Below are 17,919 nucleotides of genomic sequence, written 5' to 3' on the forward strand. Positions count from 1 at the left end.
CGTCCCCCCTGCCGCTCCTCGAAGGGGCCGGCGGCGGGGCTGGCAGCACCGCCCGGCCTGGCGAGAGCGGCCCTTCCGGACCTGCGCCGCCGCGTCTGCCCGCCGCCGCCTCCTCCTCAGCTGTCTCTTCGCCTCCTCTCGGTGCTGTGGCCGAGAGCTCTGCCGGCCCCCCGCGCTCCTGCCCGCGCCGCCATGGGGAGCCCGCAAGGCAGCCCTGGGCGGGGCGGCCTCGGCCTGCTCGTCCTCGTCCTCCTGCTTCTGTCGCCGGCGCGGGTGAGTCCCCCGCGGGGCGGCTGTGCCTGCGGTGGGGGGCGCCGGGCCTCCTGGCACCGTCGGCAGGAGAGGGAGCGGCGGGTGCCCGCCGTGGGGGGCGGCATCCCCCCGCGTGGTGCTTCAGGGCTGGGGGGAGCCGCGGCGGCTCTCCGCGCAGCCTGAAGCCGGGTGTCTCCCGGGCGGGGAAACCGGCTTGAGGGGCGCGGCTGTCCCGTCCGCCGCCAGGTGTGGGCCCGGCCGCGGGGCTGGCGCGGAGGGGGCGAGTGGTCCCGGGGCGCTCCCCCTCGTCCCCGGTGGGGCGCTCCCTCCCCTTCCCTCGCTCCTCGCGCTGGCGCCGGGCGGGCTGGGGGCGAGGGCCGGGGCGAGGCGGGGGTGCGGGACAGCCCGGTGACACAGCAGGCCCGCCCGGGAGCACCTGGGCGCCAAAGCGGGCGTGCTCGGGCTTAGCGAGCTCCAACTTCTGGCCGGCCCTAGTGCCCCGCTATTGCACGCAGCAGCTGCCCGGGATGCCGCGTTCCTGTGGTGTGCCCTGGTTATGCAATGCCCTGGGCATGTGAGTGGCCGCACAGTCACATGTTCGTGCAGAGGCTCCCATATGTCCTCGCTGTCTGGTTCGGTTTGCTTAGAGTGTTTATTATGCTGGGTGACAGCTTCTTGGAAGTAATAATCTGTGTGTAGTAGTATCTGCTGTTTATCGATGTGTCAGTATGAAGACTACATGTTTCCTTTAAAACTAATGACTAGAGTAAGTTGGACTTCTTGATACTCCAGGAAAAAAGTACTGTAAAAGCTTCACTTCTCTCTTGTCAGTCGTGTGCTGTTTGTGCTGTAGTCCAATAGGAGTGAAATGCCTCCACACTCCTCTGGAGAAACCAGGAGTGTCTTGTAAGCCTTGGTGGTTTGTTTTTTCCCCGCTTCCTTCTAACAGACTTGGAAACATACTTTCTAGGTCAAGCTCTATGCTTAACCCTTTTTAAACTCACAAATTTGTCATCCTGTGTGTGTGCTGATGTTCTCCTGTCCTCCTCAAACAACCTCTGAAGAGCTTGAACTAGGAATTCATTCCTCTGTTACCACTGGAGAAGCTGATTGCTTAGTAATGACTCATGATCTTCAGGTGGGTAGGCACTGGACTTCACAGCTTACCAACACTCCTTTCTGTAAGGTTTTTGGAGGGAGATACCATCTTGTAGCAATGAGGTGTGTCCTAGGCTGGTAAGGAAATGACAAAATGCTTTCCTTTAGATGACAGAAGAATACTGAGCTAGAGGAGCTTGAAACAAGTTCCCCTAAGATTTAGGGGATCCTTGCAGAGGATGTGGCTTTGTGGTTCATAAGTAAATATTGTAAAATTACTTTAACCATGCAGGTTTCAGCTTTACAAAAGTAAAGGCAAAATTTGAGGGGTTTTGGTGTTAACTCTTGTTCAGACTAACACTACACAAAGTGGACCTTTATCTTTCAAAGAGATGCTGGTCTTTCAGTTGGGCTGAGCCTATATAGTATTAGATGCTTGCAGAAGAGAAGCATTGTGGAGGTGAACCTGAAGTCAGTGGAGTAGAGTCACGTTTCAGTTTGCAATCCTTCTGTTAGGTACACTTTCACAATGAACTTGAAGTCTTCAGTCTGTATAGCATGTACCTTTAACACCAAACAGTGTATGATGCAAGATTTGTGCCAGCTAACCCATTACTAATTGATGGTTAACTACCCATTAATGCCATCCAAGAATTACATTGAAAATCTTGGCTTCCTTAGTCCTGTTCTAAATATGAACTTACAGGAGGATGAAGTCTTGTAACTTCTCTTGTTCTGTGAATGTCCCACTGTGGGGTCTCTTGTGCTTAATGGCAGCTATTTCATTGATCCTTGTATAAACCACAAGCTGTCAAGTTAGTGGGTAAGCAAGGCTGGACACAGATTTCTTATCTACAAGAAAGCTGGGTTCCCAAGCTGTAGGATATATATGAGTTTCTGAAATCCTACGGGAGGATGTTAATGGCAGGTGCTGCTCTCTGACTTGCCAAGTGGCCTGCAGTGTTCAGTTTCATGACCTTGGACACAGAGTTTTGAAATGACTGTGTGGAGCAGCTTGCTTGGCAGGGATGACAGTGTAGCTTCAGAACAAGACAGTAACCACTTCACTAAGTTACTTCCTGGAAAATCAGGAGTGACTTGTTTGTAGTCTCTCTGGATGGAAAGTGAGGAAGCTGTCTTAGAAGGGGAGAGGTGACTGAAGGGAATGACTGGTAGAACTGCATAGTATTTTGCTGGGCAGTAGACAAAACAAGTGTTGTGCAGTATTACTGTTCCCCTGCAAGGCATCAGAGATTTTTGTGCAGATGGCCTTAGCTGCAGACAGCTGCTAGCTAGGAGCCCTGAGCTTTCTGATCATGCATGCAGTAGGTCTGTATTTTTTCCAATAAGTCATTGTCAGCTAACACCAGCTTACTCCCACAGATACTGAACTATTGCTGTTATTGAAACTTTCCCTTCCTACTTGGCCTTCCTGTGATATGTGGAGTGTGCTTGGGTAGCTCCAAAACTGGGGCTGGCTTTGTCTGACCAGAAGCAGCTACTGATGGTTTTTTGTCTGAAAGGCAACAGTCCCTTTTACCTATGAGCAAAGGAACAGGAGGGGTTTGGCAGGCAAAGCTTGTCTCTGAATTGGCTGCCTCTGAACAAATCACTGAAAGAGATGGAATAAGAATTAAGCTTGTGAAGTTTCCTGTAGTCCATGGACCTCCTGTCATAGGGAGGACTGTGAGTTAACATGTAACTTCAGGGGCAGGTTGCAAACTTGACCTGGTCACCTGTTTCCAGAAACTAGTGTTACCTTTAAGGGTAACATGGTGTTGTTTCCCCAAACTCAGTTTCTCAATCCAGTGGGCAATACCAGCTATTAAGTGGGTTGTGGACTAGATAGTGGGGGCATGGGGGGGTGGGGGTGGGGAGGCAAGCAGGCAAGTATGCTGTTTCCTGGTGTCTTCTTGCCCTGCAAGATTCCAGATGTACCATTCTAGATGAAGGAAGGAGAAACAGCTGTATCTGATGCTGTTGCCTCTTCCATGTATTACTAATTTTAATTTGGAGAGCCGAACAATGTTCACTTGTCATCTGGTATTTGCAACACTACAAATAGTTGCTGTTTCTGTATACAACATCATCATTGTTCTTTGTCTGTTTGACAGCTACATATTCGTTGTTGGTGATGGCTAATGTTGGTGGAAGCATTGAAGGTTGATTTATTTCAACATGCAATTGAAGAAACTTCGACTGAAGTAAATGTGTTTATGATCTGTTGGAATGCTAATTTTCTTGCAAACAAATTATAATGCCTGAGAACCAGAAAGCTGTAACAGAACCTTTGTAGAATGTTAGTAGTTGTGAAATGTCCATACTTGTTTGTGTGCAAATTTGTTATTAGGGCTCCTGGAGCTCTGACCTGAGGTGAAATATCTCTTCAGAGTGAGTTTACCAGAAGGAGAAATATACTTTTCTGAACTCTGGGGATGTATTGAAGGCTAATGTTAGTATACTGCCATATGGTTCATAAATTGCGCTGGGGGCAGGAGGGGGCAGCCTTAGCCTAAAGTTATATTGCTATTGCTCTGTGAAGTACTTAGGAAAGAGCCATTTTAAAATGTGGAACACTTACTAATGTGTGGTTTTTTTTTAATCACAAACCCAAACTCAACCCTGTGTTAGTCTTATGGAGTATCTTGTCTTATTCAGACAGCAGTTGAGTTCAACACAGCATTTCGCTGTTAATCTTGGGGCTACAAGGGCTCTCGCCTGTCTAAGAAAGATGATTGTTCACCCAAATCTTAAGTGACTTGAAAAATCTGACTCTGCAAGCAGTAGCTTTGTTAACTAGGACTTATTTAAAACTACACCTACCTCATCCCCCCCTCTTTTCCTACCAGTGCAAGAATGTTCTTCTGAAAGAATGGAAAGAGCAAAGTACTTGTCTTACTCTGTAAAGCTAGCTTTTACTAGACGTTTTTTTGGGGGGGAGAACTTCTAGCTATATCTTATCAGGGGTAATGGGGTAGTTACTTAGTTACTTGTAGTATCCCTGAATAGCGTCTGAACCCTAGGAGACCAGCCCTCTCCCATATTTTATGGCTGACTCACTGATGAACATGCTATTGACTTGTTAATGTCCGAGAGCTATGTTGGTGACTTTAGGCTGCTGTCTTTGACTGATTTGGTGTCTTTAGGCTTATTGACTTGATTCAACCACTATAAATCAAAGATCAGCAAAGCTTACCAGTTCAGAAAACAAATTCAGAGTTTTATTAGTGAGATCCTGCTAGGTCATGGCATAAATACCCAATCTTAGATTGTCTCTGAATCTGCATTCTTGGTGTTAATACTGAAATGGAGCTTTCAGACTTGCACTTCTAGGTGTAAGTGTTCTAGCAGTTAAAAGTAACTTGCTTGCTCAGCTTTTCTAAACAAGCTGAAATCCTGAGTGATAAACATGTTACTTTTTCCTTTATAGGTTTTATTGATGTGGAACCTCGCTAATATGGTTCCAAGTTCTTTATTCACATTACAGGTGTAAACTAACACTGGTCCAAAATGCCTCATCATGCTTTATTTTGTTGTGTGTTTAGCTGAATGCTTTTTGGTGCCTGACCAAGTGTCATACACAAGTAAGTTGCTTTATGTTCTGTCCTGAAAATGATGGCAAAAAACCTTTGTAGGTAAACTTATAGACAATACAGCTTGTATTTTATTTTGTATCTGCACATTTATAACCAAGGAAGTGTTACCTTGAAATACAGATAGTTCTGGTTTTTTGAAGTAAAGTTCAGCTACCCAATCAGGCAGTAACATTTTTGAAGTTTTTCTGTGCTAGAAGTACCCTGATAAGTGTGAGGTTTCTGGTTTGTGTTTGTTTTCGTTTTTGTAACTGGTAACTGCATTATTTTCCCACACTTTCTACTTTGGAGGAAGCTAAATCTTTCTGAAAGGAGTAGGCTGATAACTTTGTGGGACTTAAAAATGAAGTGTTCAATAACAAGATTTCATGAAGCACAGAAAGTCTTGTTTGGAAAGTGCTCCTGGAAAGTATGATTATAACCTATTCTAGACTAAACATGGAAGCCAGCCTGATATTGAAGAAATACCTAATTCTCTTCTCACAGGCAGTAGTAAGCAGTTAAAAATTCTTTGCCTTTTTGCAGGAATAACAGTGAATCTGCTCTGCTTGAGGAGATGACTAAGTCTCTTCTGACACTTGTGCATACAGCCACTTAATTTTCTTTTCCCACTATAGATTGTTTGCTAGTAGCACTGAGGTATACAGGTATGAGGAAGCAGAGGTGAAGACAGTGACTTCTAAATTTGCATCAAAAAGTGTTAATGTCTGTAGATTAATTTGATACATGAACAAATTTACAATGTAGTTTCTGTAAATAAATTCCCATAACCTGGAGACTAACTTTTTGGCTTGTGCTGGTGTTAAACACTCAGTGTTTTGCACCTTAAGGGGTGCTTTCTAATTTGTAAGATTATGGTGATACTTAGCAGATGGTTATAGGTTTAGTTCAAAGAAATGCAAGAGTAGACAAAAGAGATTGTGATCTGGATGGGTGGTACTTAACTGACTTATGGACCTGGCTTATAGTGAGTAACTTTGAATTGGGCCATGTTGTCTAGGTTAAGTTAATGGGGAAACAATTCAAACAGGGTCAGGTAAACTGTTGATGGTTACTGTCCCTGATTTTAAAAAAAAATAAATAAAAATTACTGATGTACTTTGAAGAACTGTTAGTGGTGTTCAGAACAAAATGGATGTTGTGGAGGCATAATTCTGGGTAGCTCTTGAGTATTTTGAATACAGCTTTTCAGGGGCTTCACCAGTCAGTAAACAGTGCTATTCATGGTCAAGCACAAAGCATGGCAGTCTGTCCCTGCAGTGTAAGCATATGGTGTTTCTCTGAAAATGTTAGGTCAAAGTTGTTCAGGAGATAAAAACAGGTGGGTTATCTCTCTGCCTGTACCATGCAAACTTCTGATCAGAGCTGGCAGAAGTGTAGTAGATGTTTGTGCAGTCTGCTTTCTACTTGTAGCCCAGGTGCACAGGAAAACCTTGAAGCTGTCTTAAAGCTTTTGCTGTAAATAACTTGTTATTGTATTAAATGTTTTAATTTTCAGAATAAATATTTTGGTTTAGGATTTCAGATGTCTTGGGGTTGGTATCACTGGACAAAAAACAAGGTTTGCAAGAGGCTCTTAGCCTTTTTCAGTTTATTTTATACATATGAAGAGATTTCTGATTTTTTCCATAGTCCTTTAAATTGAAATAGCTTCAAAATCAGTCTTGAAGCTTTTATTTACTTGGCACTGTAAGCCCATTTAAATGTTGTATGCTTAAGTTTGAAAGTGGTGGAGAGCATCCTTTGAGATTGTGACAATATATGGCATTCTATGGTGAGTGCAGAGCTGTGAAGTTATGTTTCAAAATCCTCTTTATGCTGCTACTTCCTCAGTCTGTCACTGTGACTGAGTTTGCAAGAAGGATTAAAAGGTGGCAGGAAGAACTGATACAATGCATATAAACAATATACTTCTCTCCACATACAGACTCGTGCTCTAAAGTGACAATTTAACCTGCTAATCATATGCATTGTCTTGCATGAACACATTTTCTACATCACCTTATATTTGAATATTTGAGATGCTTTTCAAGTATTGATTTAGGCTTTTCTTAACTCTTATACTTGGTCTTAACTATAGAAAGTGTACTGCATGTTTGTAGACTGGGCAAGGAAAGGTGGGGAGGTGAGCCGGAGATCGGTGGTGATGTGCAACCTGTCAAAAAATCCATGCTTTTGTTAATGGGTGTTTTATGTAGTACATGCTGATGTTTAAATTGGCAGGAAGTTACCTAATCTGGACTGCAAATTACTTTTGGAATGGTAGCACATAAACTCTACAGTAGCAGAGGAATATGGCAACTATTTCTTGCAGTAAATTGGTTATCTCATGTTGATTAGGTACTTCCACAATCGTGTGTCTGGTATGGAGAATGTGGACTTGCTTCTGGAGACAAGAGATACAACTGTGCTTATGATGGACCACCAATAGCACTACCAGAGGATGGCTATGACTTAATGCAGGTGAGCTTCTTTGGGAGCTGAAAATAATTCTACACTTTGGAGTTCTTTATTGTGTTCTGTTGGACCTGTGCTATGACCTTTAGCTTTTTTGTCTTAACTTGATGAAAGAACAGATAATCTGTTTTCTCAAGTGTAGCTCATAGCCCCAGCTGTATGAGAGTAGTACACCTCAGTTACTGTTCAGAAATGAGAGGTCTCTAGCATGTGATTACAGGCTTTCACAAACATAACCTTCCATTATCATTCTATATATAGAACTTGGTGACTAAAGATCATCTGAAGGAGCTTTTTAAAAGGAAGTGATGCCTTGAACCAAATGTGGTGGTTTTTCCTGTTCTTTAAAAAATCTCATTGGCTAGACTGATTTATTTTTTTTCTGTGCATCTCCCACAGCAACAGCTACTGTCTTTGAAATATGAAGCAGAACCCATACCTATAACAAGTTCTGAAGTCTTAAACATGCTTTTCCTTCCTCCACTCCCAATCTCACTATTGTTTTCATTTAAGGAACTCTGTCCAGGTTTATTCTTTGGCAATGTTAGCACTTGCTGTGATGTTCATCAGCTTCAGACTTTGAAAAACAACTTGCAGCTGCCTCTGCAGTTTCTCTCCAGGTATGCTAATGAATAGCAAAGCAACTATAGCTTTGTAATGCAATAAGAAAACATAAGACTCTGTTTAAGCAGACTGTAGAAAAGATGGTAACTTCATTTAAAGGCTTATTGGAGCAAGCTCTTGGAGTGACTTTCTTATCCTTTAATTTCATGAAACAACTACTTGCAGTCTGGGTTCAGTTTGCTGGTAGAATCAACATTACCTTAGTCTCAAGCTACTGTATTTTTAATGAAGCCTTCAGAGTGACATAAAGTACTGTTCAGTTTTTTGTTCTAACAGAAGTCTTCTTGCTAGCAGCAGTTGTGTTTTCCTTCAGATTCTACTTGTGTCTGCTGTTTGAGGTAGGCAGTTCTGCTAGTGAATGAAGCTGATGCTACTGATGGAGTATTGAGGAATTTTAAGTGCCAACTAATGTTGTATTGCTGATAAAAACTTGCAGAATTTAAATACTTTGTTCTGTCAGTCTGAACAGAATGTTTATGCTTGCTCTGTACATTAGATCAATATGCCTTCCATCTTTATCTCTTAATCTGATTGCTGTTTGTTGACTTTCCTACCCAGATGTCCATCATGTTTTTACAACTTGATAAACCTCTTCTGTGAACTGACTTGCAGTCCAAATCAGTCTGACTTTTTGAATGTTACAAGCACCATACCTTATGATGATCCAATTTCAAAAGAGAACAAAAGTAGCATTACAGAGCTGCAGTACTTTATTGGAGAACACTTTGCAAATGGTGAGTAAAGTGTGTTAACTTACCTAGGCTTTTGTCAAGGTAACAAGACCAATGCTTTCTCAGGAAGAACTGAGAGGGGGGGAAACATCTCTTTGACCGTCTTTCAAAGTTTGAGGCATCAAATAGGTACCAGTAGGTCCCCCTTGAAATTGTTGTAACACTAACCTCTGCTTGGGTAGGAGACATTACACTGACACTGTTAATAACAGTGTTTTTGAAGACGCAGCTCGTACTGGACATTAACTTCAGAAAAACAAAGTTGTTGCCAAATACTGAATGTCCAAAGCCTACCTGATACTGAAACTGTCTGGCAAGTATATGATAGTAAAGTTTGTACACAGTGCACTACAGTGGTTTTCTAAGAGGCACTCATTGCTCTTGAATGGACTGTTGTAGTCCTATGTCAAACCCAAAGATTTTTTTCAAAAAACGAACAAATTTGGGTTGTGTTTTTGTTTTATAGCAAGCTTGAAGCATTAATTCGGTCTTTGTTTACTTTGTGCAGTGATATTTAGTCAAGTTATGAGACACTTGAAAGTCATATATGGCCTAGAGGTCAAAAGTACCTTAAATATTTGTCATGACTTCCCCTGAATGGAACCTTATATTAAGTGCTGTTCCCCCTCAAACAGTAAAGTAGGTTCTAGGGTAACGCAGCTTCAGGTGACTTACTCGGACTAAGAGTAAGGCCTACTCTGTTACACAGCACTGCAACCTTACATACTCTAAATACAACTGAAAACATTATTCCACTATTGTTAGGATGTTTCCTCTTGAAAGCTATAAGCATGTTCTTTGAACTTGGTGTGTCTGTAACTGTTGGAAGTGCTTGTAGTGCTCACTCAACAGTAACATTGGTTTATGACTCTTGTCTTTGTTTACTCTTCCTAGCAATGTATAATGCCTGCAAAGATGTGGAGGCTCCATCAAGTAATGTTAAAGCACTGGGGCTGCTCTGTGGGAAGGATGTCAAGGACTGCAATGCAACCAACTGGATTGAGTACATGTTTAGCAAAGACAATGGACAAACTCCTTTCAGCATTATTCCTGTCTTTTCAGGTAAGAAACTGAACACTCCTTGCCTCTGAAGCTTCTGTTAAAGGCTGTGTACTATAGCTAGTGTACTGGTCTGCTGAACAGCTGCCCAGCTATAAATATCTGCAGTCAGAGACTTTCAAAGCAATTTAAGATTAAAAAAAAAAATCTGTTTCTGCATGGAAGTTGTACTTCATGCTTACTTTGTCTACAGCTTATTGCTGTATAGATCTCAAAACTCATTAAGCAATGGACTGAGTTTAGGCAACTAGATAGCTTGTATTCCTTGGGGAAACTAGGGTGGTACCCTGATTCTTTAGGACTTCTTTGTAAGGAAACTTTTGCACATAATCATGATCTGAACAGATGAGGGGGGTAACAAATCATTGCCGGGATGATAAAAGTATTTGCTTGTTGGTTTTACAGACTGAAGTGTTCTAAAACATGACCAGTCAGTAGACAACCGTAAGTAGTTGGTACCTGCTATGGAAAAGGTAGCGGTGGCTTCAGCTGTAAGGCAAAGAAAAGCTGCCCTATATAGAGGCTAGGAGCTTTCATATAAAGGGTTAACTCATTTAACTGAGAATGTTTTGTTGAAGATCTGAATTTTTACTTGGTAGTAAACTGGCTTTGTAACTTGTGGTTTGTCACAGATGTTCCTGTCCATGGAATGAAACCTATGAACAATGCTACCAAAGGCTGTAATGAGTCTGTGGATGATTTGACAGGACCATGCAGCTGTCAGGACTGTTCAATTGTTTGCGGTCCAAAACCTCAACCCCCTCCATTGCCTGCTCCTTGGCTTCTGTTTGGTTTGGATGCTGTATATGTCATAATGTGGATCTCCTACATGGGATTTCTACTTGTATTTTTTGCACTAGTTTTTGGAGTCTGGTGTTACAGGTAAAATCAAAATGCTCAGCTCTGAGTCGCTTGCTTTTCCTCTACTTCTTCACCCAGCTGAAAATTGTGTTCTATAGCAGATGCTTATACTTGTAGGTGTTGGGACACGCCCTAAAACAATGTGGTGGAGAGTAAAGAAGACAGTTTAGTTGATGTGTAACTCATAACATCCCCAGTTACAGGGTCAAATACACAAACCTACAACTTTCATAAGCAAGATCTTGAGTATGTAGAAGTCTGGGGAATGTATCTGCTTCATCTGATAGATGTTAAGCCTTTGTGGTAAAGAGTAAAGTCTCAGTTCAGCTGTGTCTGTTCTTGGCTGGTGTGCATTAAGGTAACCTCAAAGCACTGCTTTCTAGGAGCGGTGAACTGCCTTCATACTCAAATGTCAAACTTCTTTGGAAGCTGTGGGGTTTTACAATGCTTAAGACTAGGTCAGTACAGTAATAAACTAATGTCTTGGAGAACCCATATGACTAAAAATGCAATCATATTGTTTTCTTGAAATAGCTTGTTCCTTAAGTTGCAATTGGAATGAGCTGGAAAATGCCAACAGTGGAGAGGCCCGTTTACCCCATGCAGTGTTTCAGTAAAATGCTGTACATGTAACAGCCAGAAGTAACAGAGAAAGTGTTTTAACACTTCAGTTTGCCAGGAAATGTGGCTGAGGGCAAAGAATCACTAAAAGTTTGACTTGAAGGTAATGGGATTGTAAGAAGTCAATTCAAGACCGCTGCAAGAGCAAGGTCTAGTATTAGCAGCCACATGCAATTCATAGCAGTTTCTGTGGACTAATAATTGAACAAAACAATCACTGCCCTATTGCAAACTAAGTCATGAATAATTTACAAAATGCTATAGTTACTGGAAGGTCGGCTTTTGTTTAGTTTTTTCCAGAATAGGAAGCTAAGGAAAAGTAAGGGACAGCAAGCCAGCTTCTGTGCTATGTGATACTTGCTAGTGAAGTACACTAGTAGCTGTAGCTATAAATGCTTGGGTGTGGGTGTGCTAGCAATCCAGAGCAGTGACAACATATTATTTCTTAATAACACTTTCCAGATGCTTCCACTCCCTAATATCCTTAAGTATGGCAGTATTTTTTGGTGTAACTTCAATATTAGTCAGTTATGACCAGTAATCTGAAATTGCTGTATAATAAGAATTAAACCTGCATGGAAAGGGATAGTGAGTACAACATGCTTACTACATGCTTAGTAGCCTTATGGTACTGGGCAACATGCATAGTAAACTACATTAAATGGTAGGGGTGTTTGCGATGTGGTTGACAGTTGCCATGATCCGATTAAATTCAATAGCCTCCTCACAGTAATCTATCTCCTGCCCTGGGTATTGGGAATGAGTATAAGCAATATAGGTCTATCATGAGTGTTCTGTGCTATAACTTGCCTGTCTTTCAGGACAGAAAATGTACCTTACTGCCCTTTTCCTTTGCTTCGCCATTTCTTCAGGCTAAGTAGGTGTAGCTCAAGCAGTTTGACTGAAATAAAATATTTCTAATCTAGAAATCTCTTGCAAATATTATCATTCTTATGATCAATTTAAAAATTCTGAGCTGTTAATGCTACTGATCTTCTAAATATGCATAAAGAACATATGCTTGATCCAAGCTGGAAAAGTTTAAGACTGCTAACATGGCTGCAAGTTGTTCCAAAGGATCATAAAGCTGGAGATTGCTGCTCTTGAGTGAATAGATGCAAGGGGAACACAGCACCTCTAGATTCTGGAGGAGTAAAATATCAAATTTATTACTAGCAGTGGGCTCTACTCTTACCCTGCTCCCCTTTCTACAGTAACATAGCTTTCTCTCTGTCTTGCAGGAGGCGGCACTTTGTCTCAGAGTACACACCAATTGACAGCAATATAGCCTTTTCTGTGAATTCCCATCGTGACAATGGTATGTCTTGAATAAGAGAAAGCTGGCTTCGGTGCCTTCCTGTGGATGGACTCTGAAGCTTTAGCTTTGTTAGACCTTATCCATTCTTACAGGACTCTATTTCTTCTAGTAATTGTCTCTCTTTTTGGAATCATACTTAACCCTATTTTGCTGGAAGCCCTGGGTGCATGGTTTATGGACCTACTTTCTATTAGAGAAAGTTCTGGAGTGCTTTGTAGCTGGGGCAGAGGGAGGACAACATGAATCCAAAATGATTTGATCGTGTTCTAACCATCTATGTATTCATTCAAAGCATGCCATGAAAGAACTGTAGTTGACTTTGTGTAGCAGCTGAGGCAGTTCATCTTAATCTTACCTATCTTTTAGCTGCTTCCTGCCTTTATTTGCGGTGCCTACTGCTGTCAAAAGATGGTCTTACATTAGGTGAGGCAGTGTTAGGTACAAGCTGGTTTCTGCCCCCTTGACCTCAGTCAAGGCTTGGTCTCTGGGTCTGACCATCAGTGTAGGCATAGCTTCTGGTGCTTACTACAAACACAGCTAGAATAAAATTTTATCTTTCCTAGTGTCACAAAAGCTGCTTAACTGACTTCTCAAACATTGACTTCTTTCTCTTACAGGGAAAATTACCTGTGGTGAAAGGCTTGGTGAAAGGTTTGAAAATGGTCTAAGGATGACATTCACGTCATGGGGGGCTTTCTGTGTCAGAAATCCACGTCCTGTTATCCTCTTCTCTGTGGTCTTCATAGCAATGTGCTGCTCAGGCTTTGTATATATTAAAGCAACTACAAACCCTGTAGACCTCTGGTCAGCCCCAAGCAGCCAAGCTCGCAAGGAAAAGGAGTACTTTGACACACACTTTGGGCCTTTCTTTCGTACCGAGCAACTTATTATTCAAGCACCAAAGAGCCATCCAGACACCTATTCACCTTACCCTTCAGGAGCAGATACACCTTTTGGGCCCCCGCTCACCAAAGAGATTCTCCATCAGGTAACTGGGACTTTCAAGAGCAAAGACCTAAACCTACCTAACAGGTATAACCATATGGAGTTGGCTTCCATCTGTAACACCATGTGTCCATCAAAGCAATCACTAGATATTCATATTCAAAATCCTAGTCTTGCCATAAAAGCTTTGTGCTGAAAATCTTTGTTAGAGTAGACTTGCAAGCTAAGTCCCTGTAAGTATTCTTAGTGTGACTGTAGAAATAATAGGTCTAGCAATGTGCTTCTGTTGACATGTGCCACTGTCTCTGGAAACTGGAATATAGTATATGCACTTAAGTCCTGTCTTGCAACAGAAATACTTTCTTGTGCTGCTTTTAAACTATACTTTTTTTCCCCCCCCCCAAGGTTTTGGATTTGCAGGATGCTATTGTCAACATAACTGCTTCTTTTGACAATGAGACTGTAATGCTGAAAGACATTTGCCTGGCTCCTCTTGCTCCCTACAACAACAACTGCACTATACTGAGTGTACTCAACTACTTTCAGAACAGTCATTCTGTTCTAGATCATGTTATTGGAGACGAGTTCTTTGTCTATGCAGACTACCACACTCACTTCTTATACTGTGTTCGGTACGTAGTATGATCACATGCTTTTCCAAACTGTTGGCCAACTAGATCTGGCTGGCAAACAAAACTAGCTAGTTCTCACTACTCCCTTGAACCTTTTCTTACCCCTTTTTAAACTCTCAATACTACATGGAACTGCAGGTTAGTATCAATTGCCTGTGTTTCTGTGTTCTAGTACTTTAGCAGGAATTATGTTTTAATTGGACTTCCAGTTACACTTGGTTTGGTGCAGACACTGGCTCTGGTTTACCTTAAACATGTTTCAGATTGTTCTGAGGAGTAAGTTCTGTAACAGAAGGTGGTTGCGAAGCTTTCACTTCAGTTTCTAGTTCAGTTGGGTAGAAGGTACTTCTTGTCTTAAAAGCTATAAGGAAGAGACCTTTAAGACTGTATCTAAATTCAGAGCAAACATTGCCCTTGTGCTATGTATCACTAGCAGTCTTAATTTCTGTCTTGATAGTCAGTTACAACAGCTTTTTACTTTTATGTCCTGTGGTGCTGTGCCTCCGTTTTAAGCAGAAGCTAACGGTTATGGCTGCTGATCTCTTTAGGGCTCCAGCATCACTGAATGACACAAGTTTGCTTCACGATCCCTGCTTAGGAACATTTGGTGGACCTGTATTCCCATGGCTGGTGTTGGGAGGATATGATGGTAGGTGGCAACACAGTATTGCAGTTCAAGTCTTGAGAGTACATACTTGTGTGCCGTCTTTGGCCCTAAAGGTGCATTCTCATTTAACGCATGCGTTTAAAGGTACTCCAGAGAAACTGGAGTTCTTTTAAATTTCAGTAAGTAAGGATATTTTAAATAACTCTTCAGAGACTGGAGGCAGACTACTCTGGCAGTGCAAAATACAAGCAGCCTATTACTGGAACATACTTGTCCTGTTGACAAGTATGCAAATGTTCAGTCTGCTTTGGGCCAGCTAAAGGATCCCTAGTTTTGGGGGACTAGGTAAAGACCTGAAGTATCTCAAATTGACCTGCTAGGACATGCATGTATTTTGCTCTTTTGATTTAGAATAAAGGTTTGTCACTGATCTGACAAAACAGTAAAGAGTAAGGTGTTCAAGAGGAAATCCTTCCATAATTACTCTAAAGCCAGAATTTTATTCAAGCAGTTTATCCAATTAAACATAACTTGACAGATACATCAAACATAAATGTACTAAACCAGCCTTTGAAGGCAAGCCCTTCTTGATTAAACTGTAGGGTTTTACTTGCATTGAGTAAAACAAAACCTAAGTATGTAAGAGAGGCACAGTGATTAGGGAAGCCACATCCTGTTTCTTACTAGATAGAAAGCCATAAGCATAGAGTAGCCCCTTGTCTAACCATGCAACAACTTAATGTTGGAGTACCATGAGCATGGTAAACAGTGAATACAATTCGGAGTGCTTATCAGTTTCTATTATTTCAGTAGTGTGTTGCAGGACTTGGTGGTGTTAAACCTTCCATTTAATGGAGTTGTAGGGATGGGATTGCTGTGGACAATACTAATTTTAAACTCAATTGTATCAGCCTATACTAGAACATAAGCTCTAGCATTTCATAATGCCTGTCAATTCTTTTTTTCTGTTATACAGATGATAACTATAATAATGCTACAGCTCTTGTTATTACTTTTCCCGTCAACAACTACTATAATGACTCAAGAAAGCTAATGAAAGCCTTGGCATGGGAAAAAGAGTAAGTAGGCTTCCTGTATTCTGAGATGCATACGTTACTTAGGGCAGCTTTGAATGTGGATACATGAAACACCTGTACTATTAGTTTCTCAGTACATGTGTTTTGAGGCAGCAAAACAGGTTAAGGGTGGACTATGCCAGTCCCAAGACGTTCACTTTATCTGGCATACTACATCTGCTTTGTAGGCCATAAGTTCTAGTCTTGTTAGTGGCCATCTAGTCCGGTAGTACTTGCTGATAAGTAGCTCTGAAATATTTTACTTTGGTTAGAATTACAAAGGTAGGCTTTTCAATCTACCGGACTGATAACCGCCAATGGAAAGATCTAACATTATCCTGTAACTCTCAAACTTTAAACTTCAAAGACCTCTTCCTTCCAGATGAGGACCTAAAGCTTTAATCCGCTTTGTCTTGAAGAGCTGATGTTGGCTTGCACAGGCCAACTACTCTGGTTAACAGTTTGGATAGAAACTACTGTACCGGGAAGTCTGAGATTAAGTACAACTAGTGTCTACCTGTGTCACAAATACATCCCTTCAGTTAGGAGAGCTGAAGTAAGGGCTAATAAATTTTTCAGGTCTGCAAGCAAACCACAGTCGTATTTCATGCATGTACTTCTAGGTCTAGCTTTGAGGAAAATTGCACTTAGGCTTTGAAATAGCTTATGCAAGATACCTGGTTGTCCTCAAATTCTGGACAGAACATGGAAATTACTTCAGTATAGTGTATTTTTAGTACTTAAGAGTTCTAGGGGTATGTAGCTAGCACCCCTCTTAAAAACAAGGAAGGTCCCTCAATAGTAGTCTGGCTGCAGCACAGTTTTGTACCGCACAGATACCTGGAAGTTGGTTAAGGCAATTTTATGTTACTTCTAATACAAGATGCTTTATCCTTTAAAGTGTGACTGACTTTTTTTCCCCCCCCCAGGTTTATTAACTTTTTGAAGAACTATGATAATCCAAATTTAACTATATCATTTTCTGCTGAACGGAGTATTGAAGATGAAATCAATCGCGAAAGCAAAAGTGATATTGGCATTGTGTTGATAAGCTATATTGTAATGTTTATGTACATCTCCATAGCTTTGGGACATATCCAGAGCTGTCGAAGACTGCTGGTATGTATGTAGTTCTCATATCTATAAACACTGAAGCTACAGCTTGCTAACTAGTTTTTCTTAGCTTTAAGTGACTTGAATATCAGCCTTCTGGAAAGATATTCAATCTTAAAGCATTGAGTCCTCGTTGGGCAGGAGCTGGAGGGGGAGTGTTAGCCTTGTCATACTTGACAATTCATGTGTGCTTCATAGCCTCAAATAAGTGTTTTCACTTGATGTGCAGTTAACTTCAGCTTTAAGGCTTGTAGCTTCATGGTGGGTTTTTTTAAAAGTCTGGATCTTCAAAAGAACCAGAAAAAGTAAACTTTCTAGTAACTACAGTAAATGTGAGAATATGGCTTGTTACCTTTGCTGTTATCTTCTATGTGATGATGCCGGTTTGGTTGACAGTCGTTACAACTTTTTTTTAGGTGGATTCAAAGATCTCCCTGGGCATGGCAGGCATCCTGATTGTACTGAGCTCAGTGGCATGTTCTATAGGCATTTTCAGCTACTTTGGAATCCCGGTGACACTGATTGTGATAGAAGTAATTCCCTTCTTGGTGCTGGCTATTGGGGTGGACAACATTTTCATTATAGTCCAGACACTTCAGGTATCTATTCTTTCACACGGATTCTTCTAAACATGCCTGTCTTCTCCAAGTTAACGGGCTTCAAATGTCAGTCTCCTGCATTCCAGTGCTCAGCCCAGTCTGAACAGCTCTGGACCCTCACAGGGCACCTAGTGGTCTTAGAACAGAGATTATATACATTCCACCTCCACAAAAAAATTGACAGTCTCTGCTGTTTGTTACTGCTGGTTGAAATCAAGTTCATTTAACATAGTTTGTGGTCCACATACTGATGATGTACAAACAAATAATATTTTTAATGTCCTTCTCTGATCACTTGTAGTTTTAGTGTATTGTGAGCAGTAATCATGGACT

At 41.5% G+C, this 17,919-nt stretch overlaps 1 protein-coding gene across 1 annotated transcript in view; it reads left to right on the plus strand.

Annotated features, from left to right (window-relative positions):
• The window catches only part of NPC1 (NPC intracellular cholesterol transporter 1), a 27,203-nt gene continuing 9,284 nt past the window's right edge, over window positions 1-17,919 (plus strand). The window contains exons 1-13 of the mRNA XM_055800498.1: window positions 1-273; window positions 7,284-7,406; window positions 7,914-8,020; window positions 8,583-8,758; window positions 9,650-9,817; window positions 10,447-10,696; window positions 12,538-12,614; window positions 13,232-13,602; window positions 13,965-14,191; window positions 14,740-14,840; window positions 15,775-15,877; window positions 16,804-16,993; window positions 17,404-17,586. Coding sequence (XP_055656473.1) covers window positions 193-273; window positions 7,284-7,406; window positions 7,914-8,020; window positions 8,583-8,758; window positions 9,650-9,817; window positions 10,447-10,696; window positions 12,538-12,614; window positions 13,232-13,602; window positions 13,965-14,191; window positions 14,740-14,840; window positions 15,775-15,877; window positions 16,804-16,993; window positions 17,404-17,586 — 2,157 coding nt within the window. The 5' untranslated portion in view covers window positions 1-192. The remainder of the gene's footprint in view (window positions 274-7,283; window positions 7,407-7,913; window positions 8,021-8,582; window positions 8,759-9,649; window positions 9,818-10,446; window positions 10,697-12,537; window positions 12,615-13,231; window positions 13,603-13,964; window positions 14,192-14,739; window positions 14,841-15,774; window positions 15,878-16,803; window positions 16,994-17,403; window positions 17,587-17,919) is intronic.

The sequence above is a fragment of the Falco peregrinus genome, chromosome 3 (assembly GCF_023634155.1).
Source record: "Falco peregrinus isolate bFalPer1 chromosome 3, bFalPer1.pri, whole genome shotgun sequence".
In the NCBI taxonomy this organism is placed as follows: Eukaryota; Metazoa; Chordata; class Aves; order Falconiformes; family Falconidae; genus Falco; species Falco peregrinus.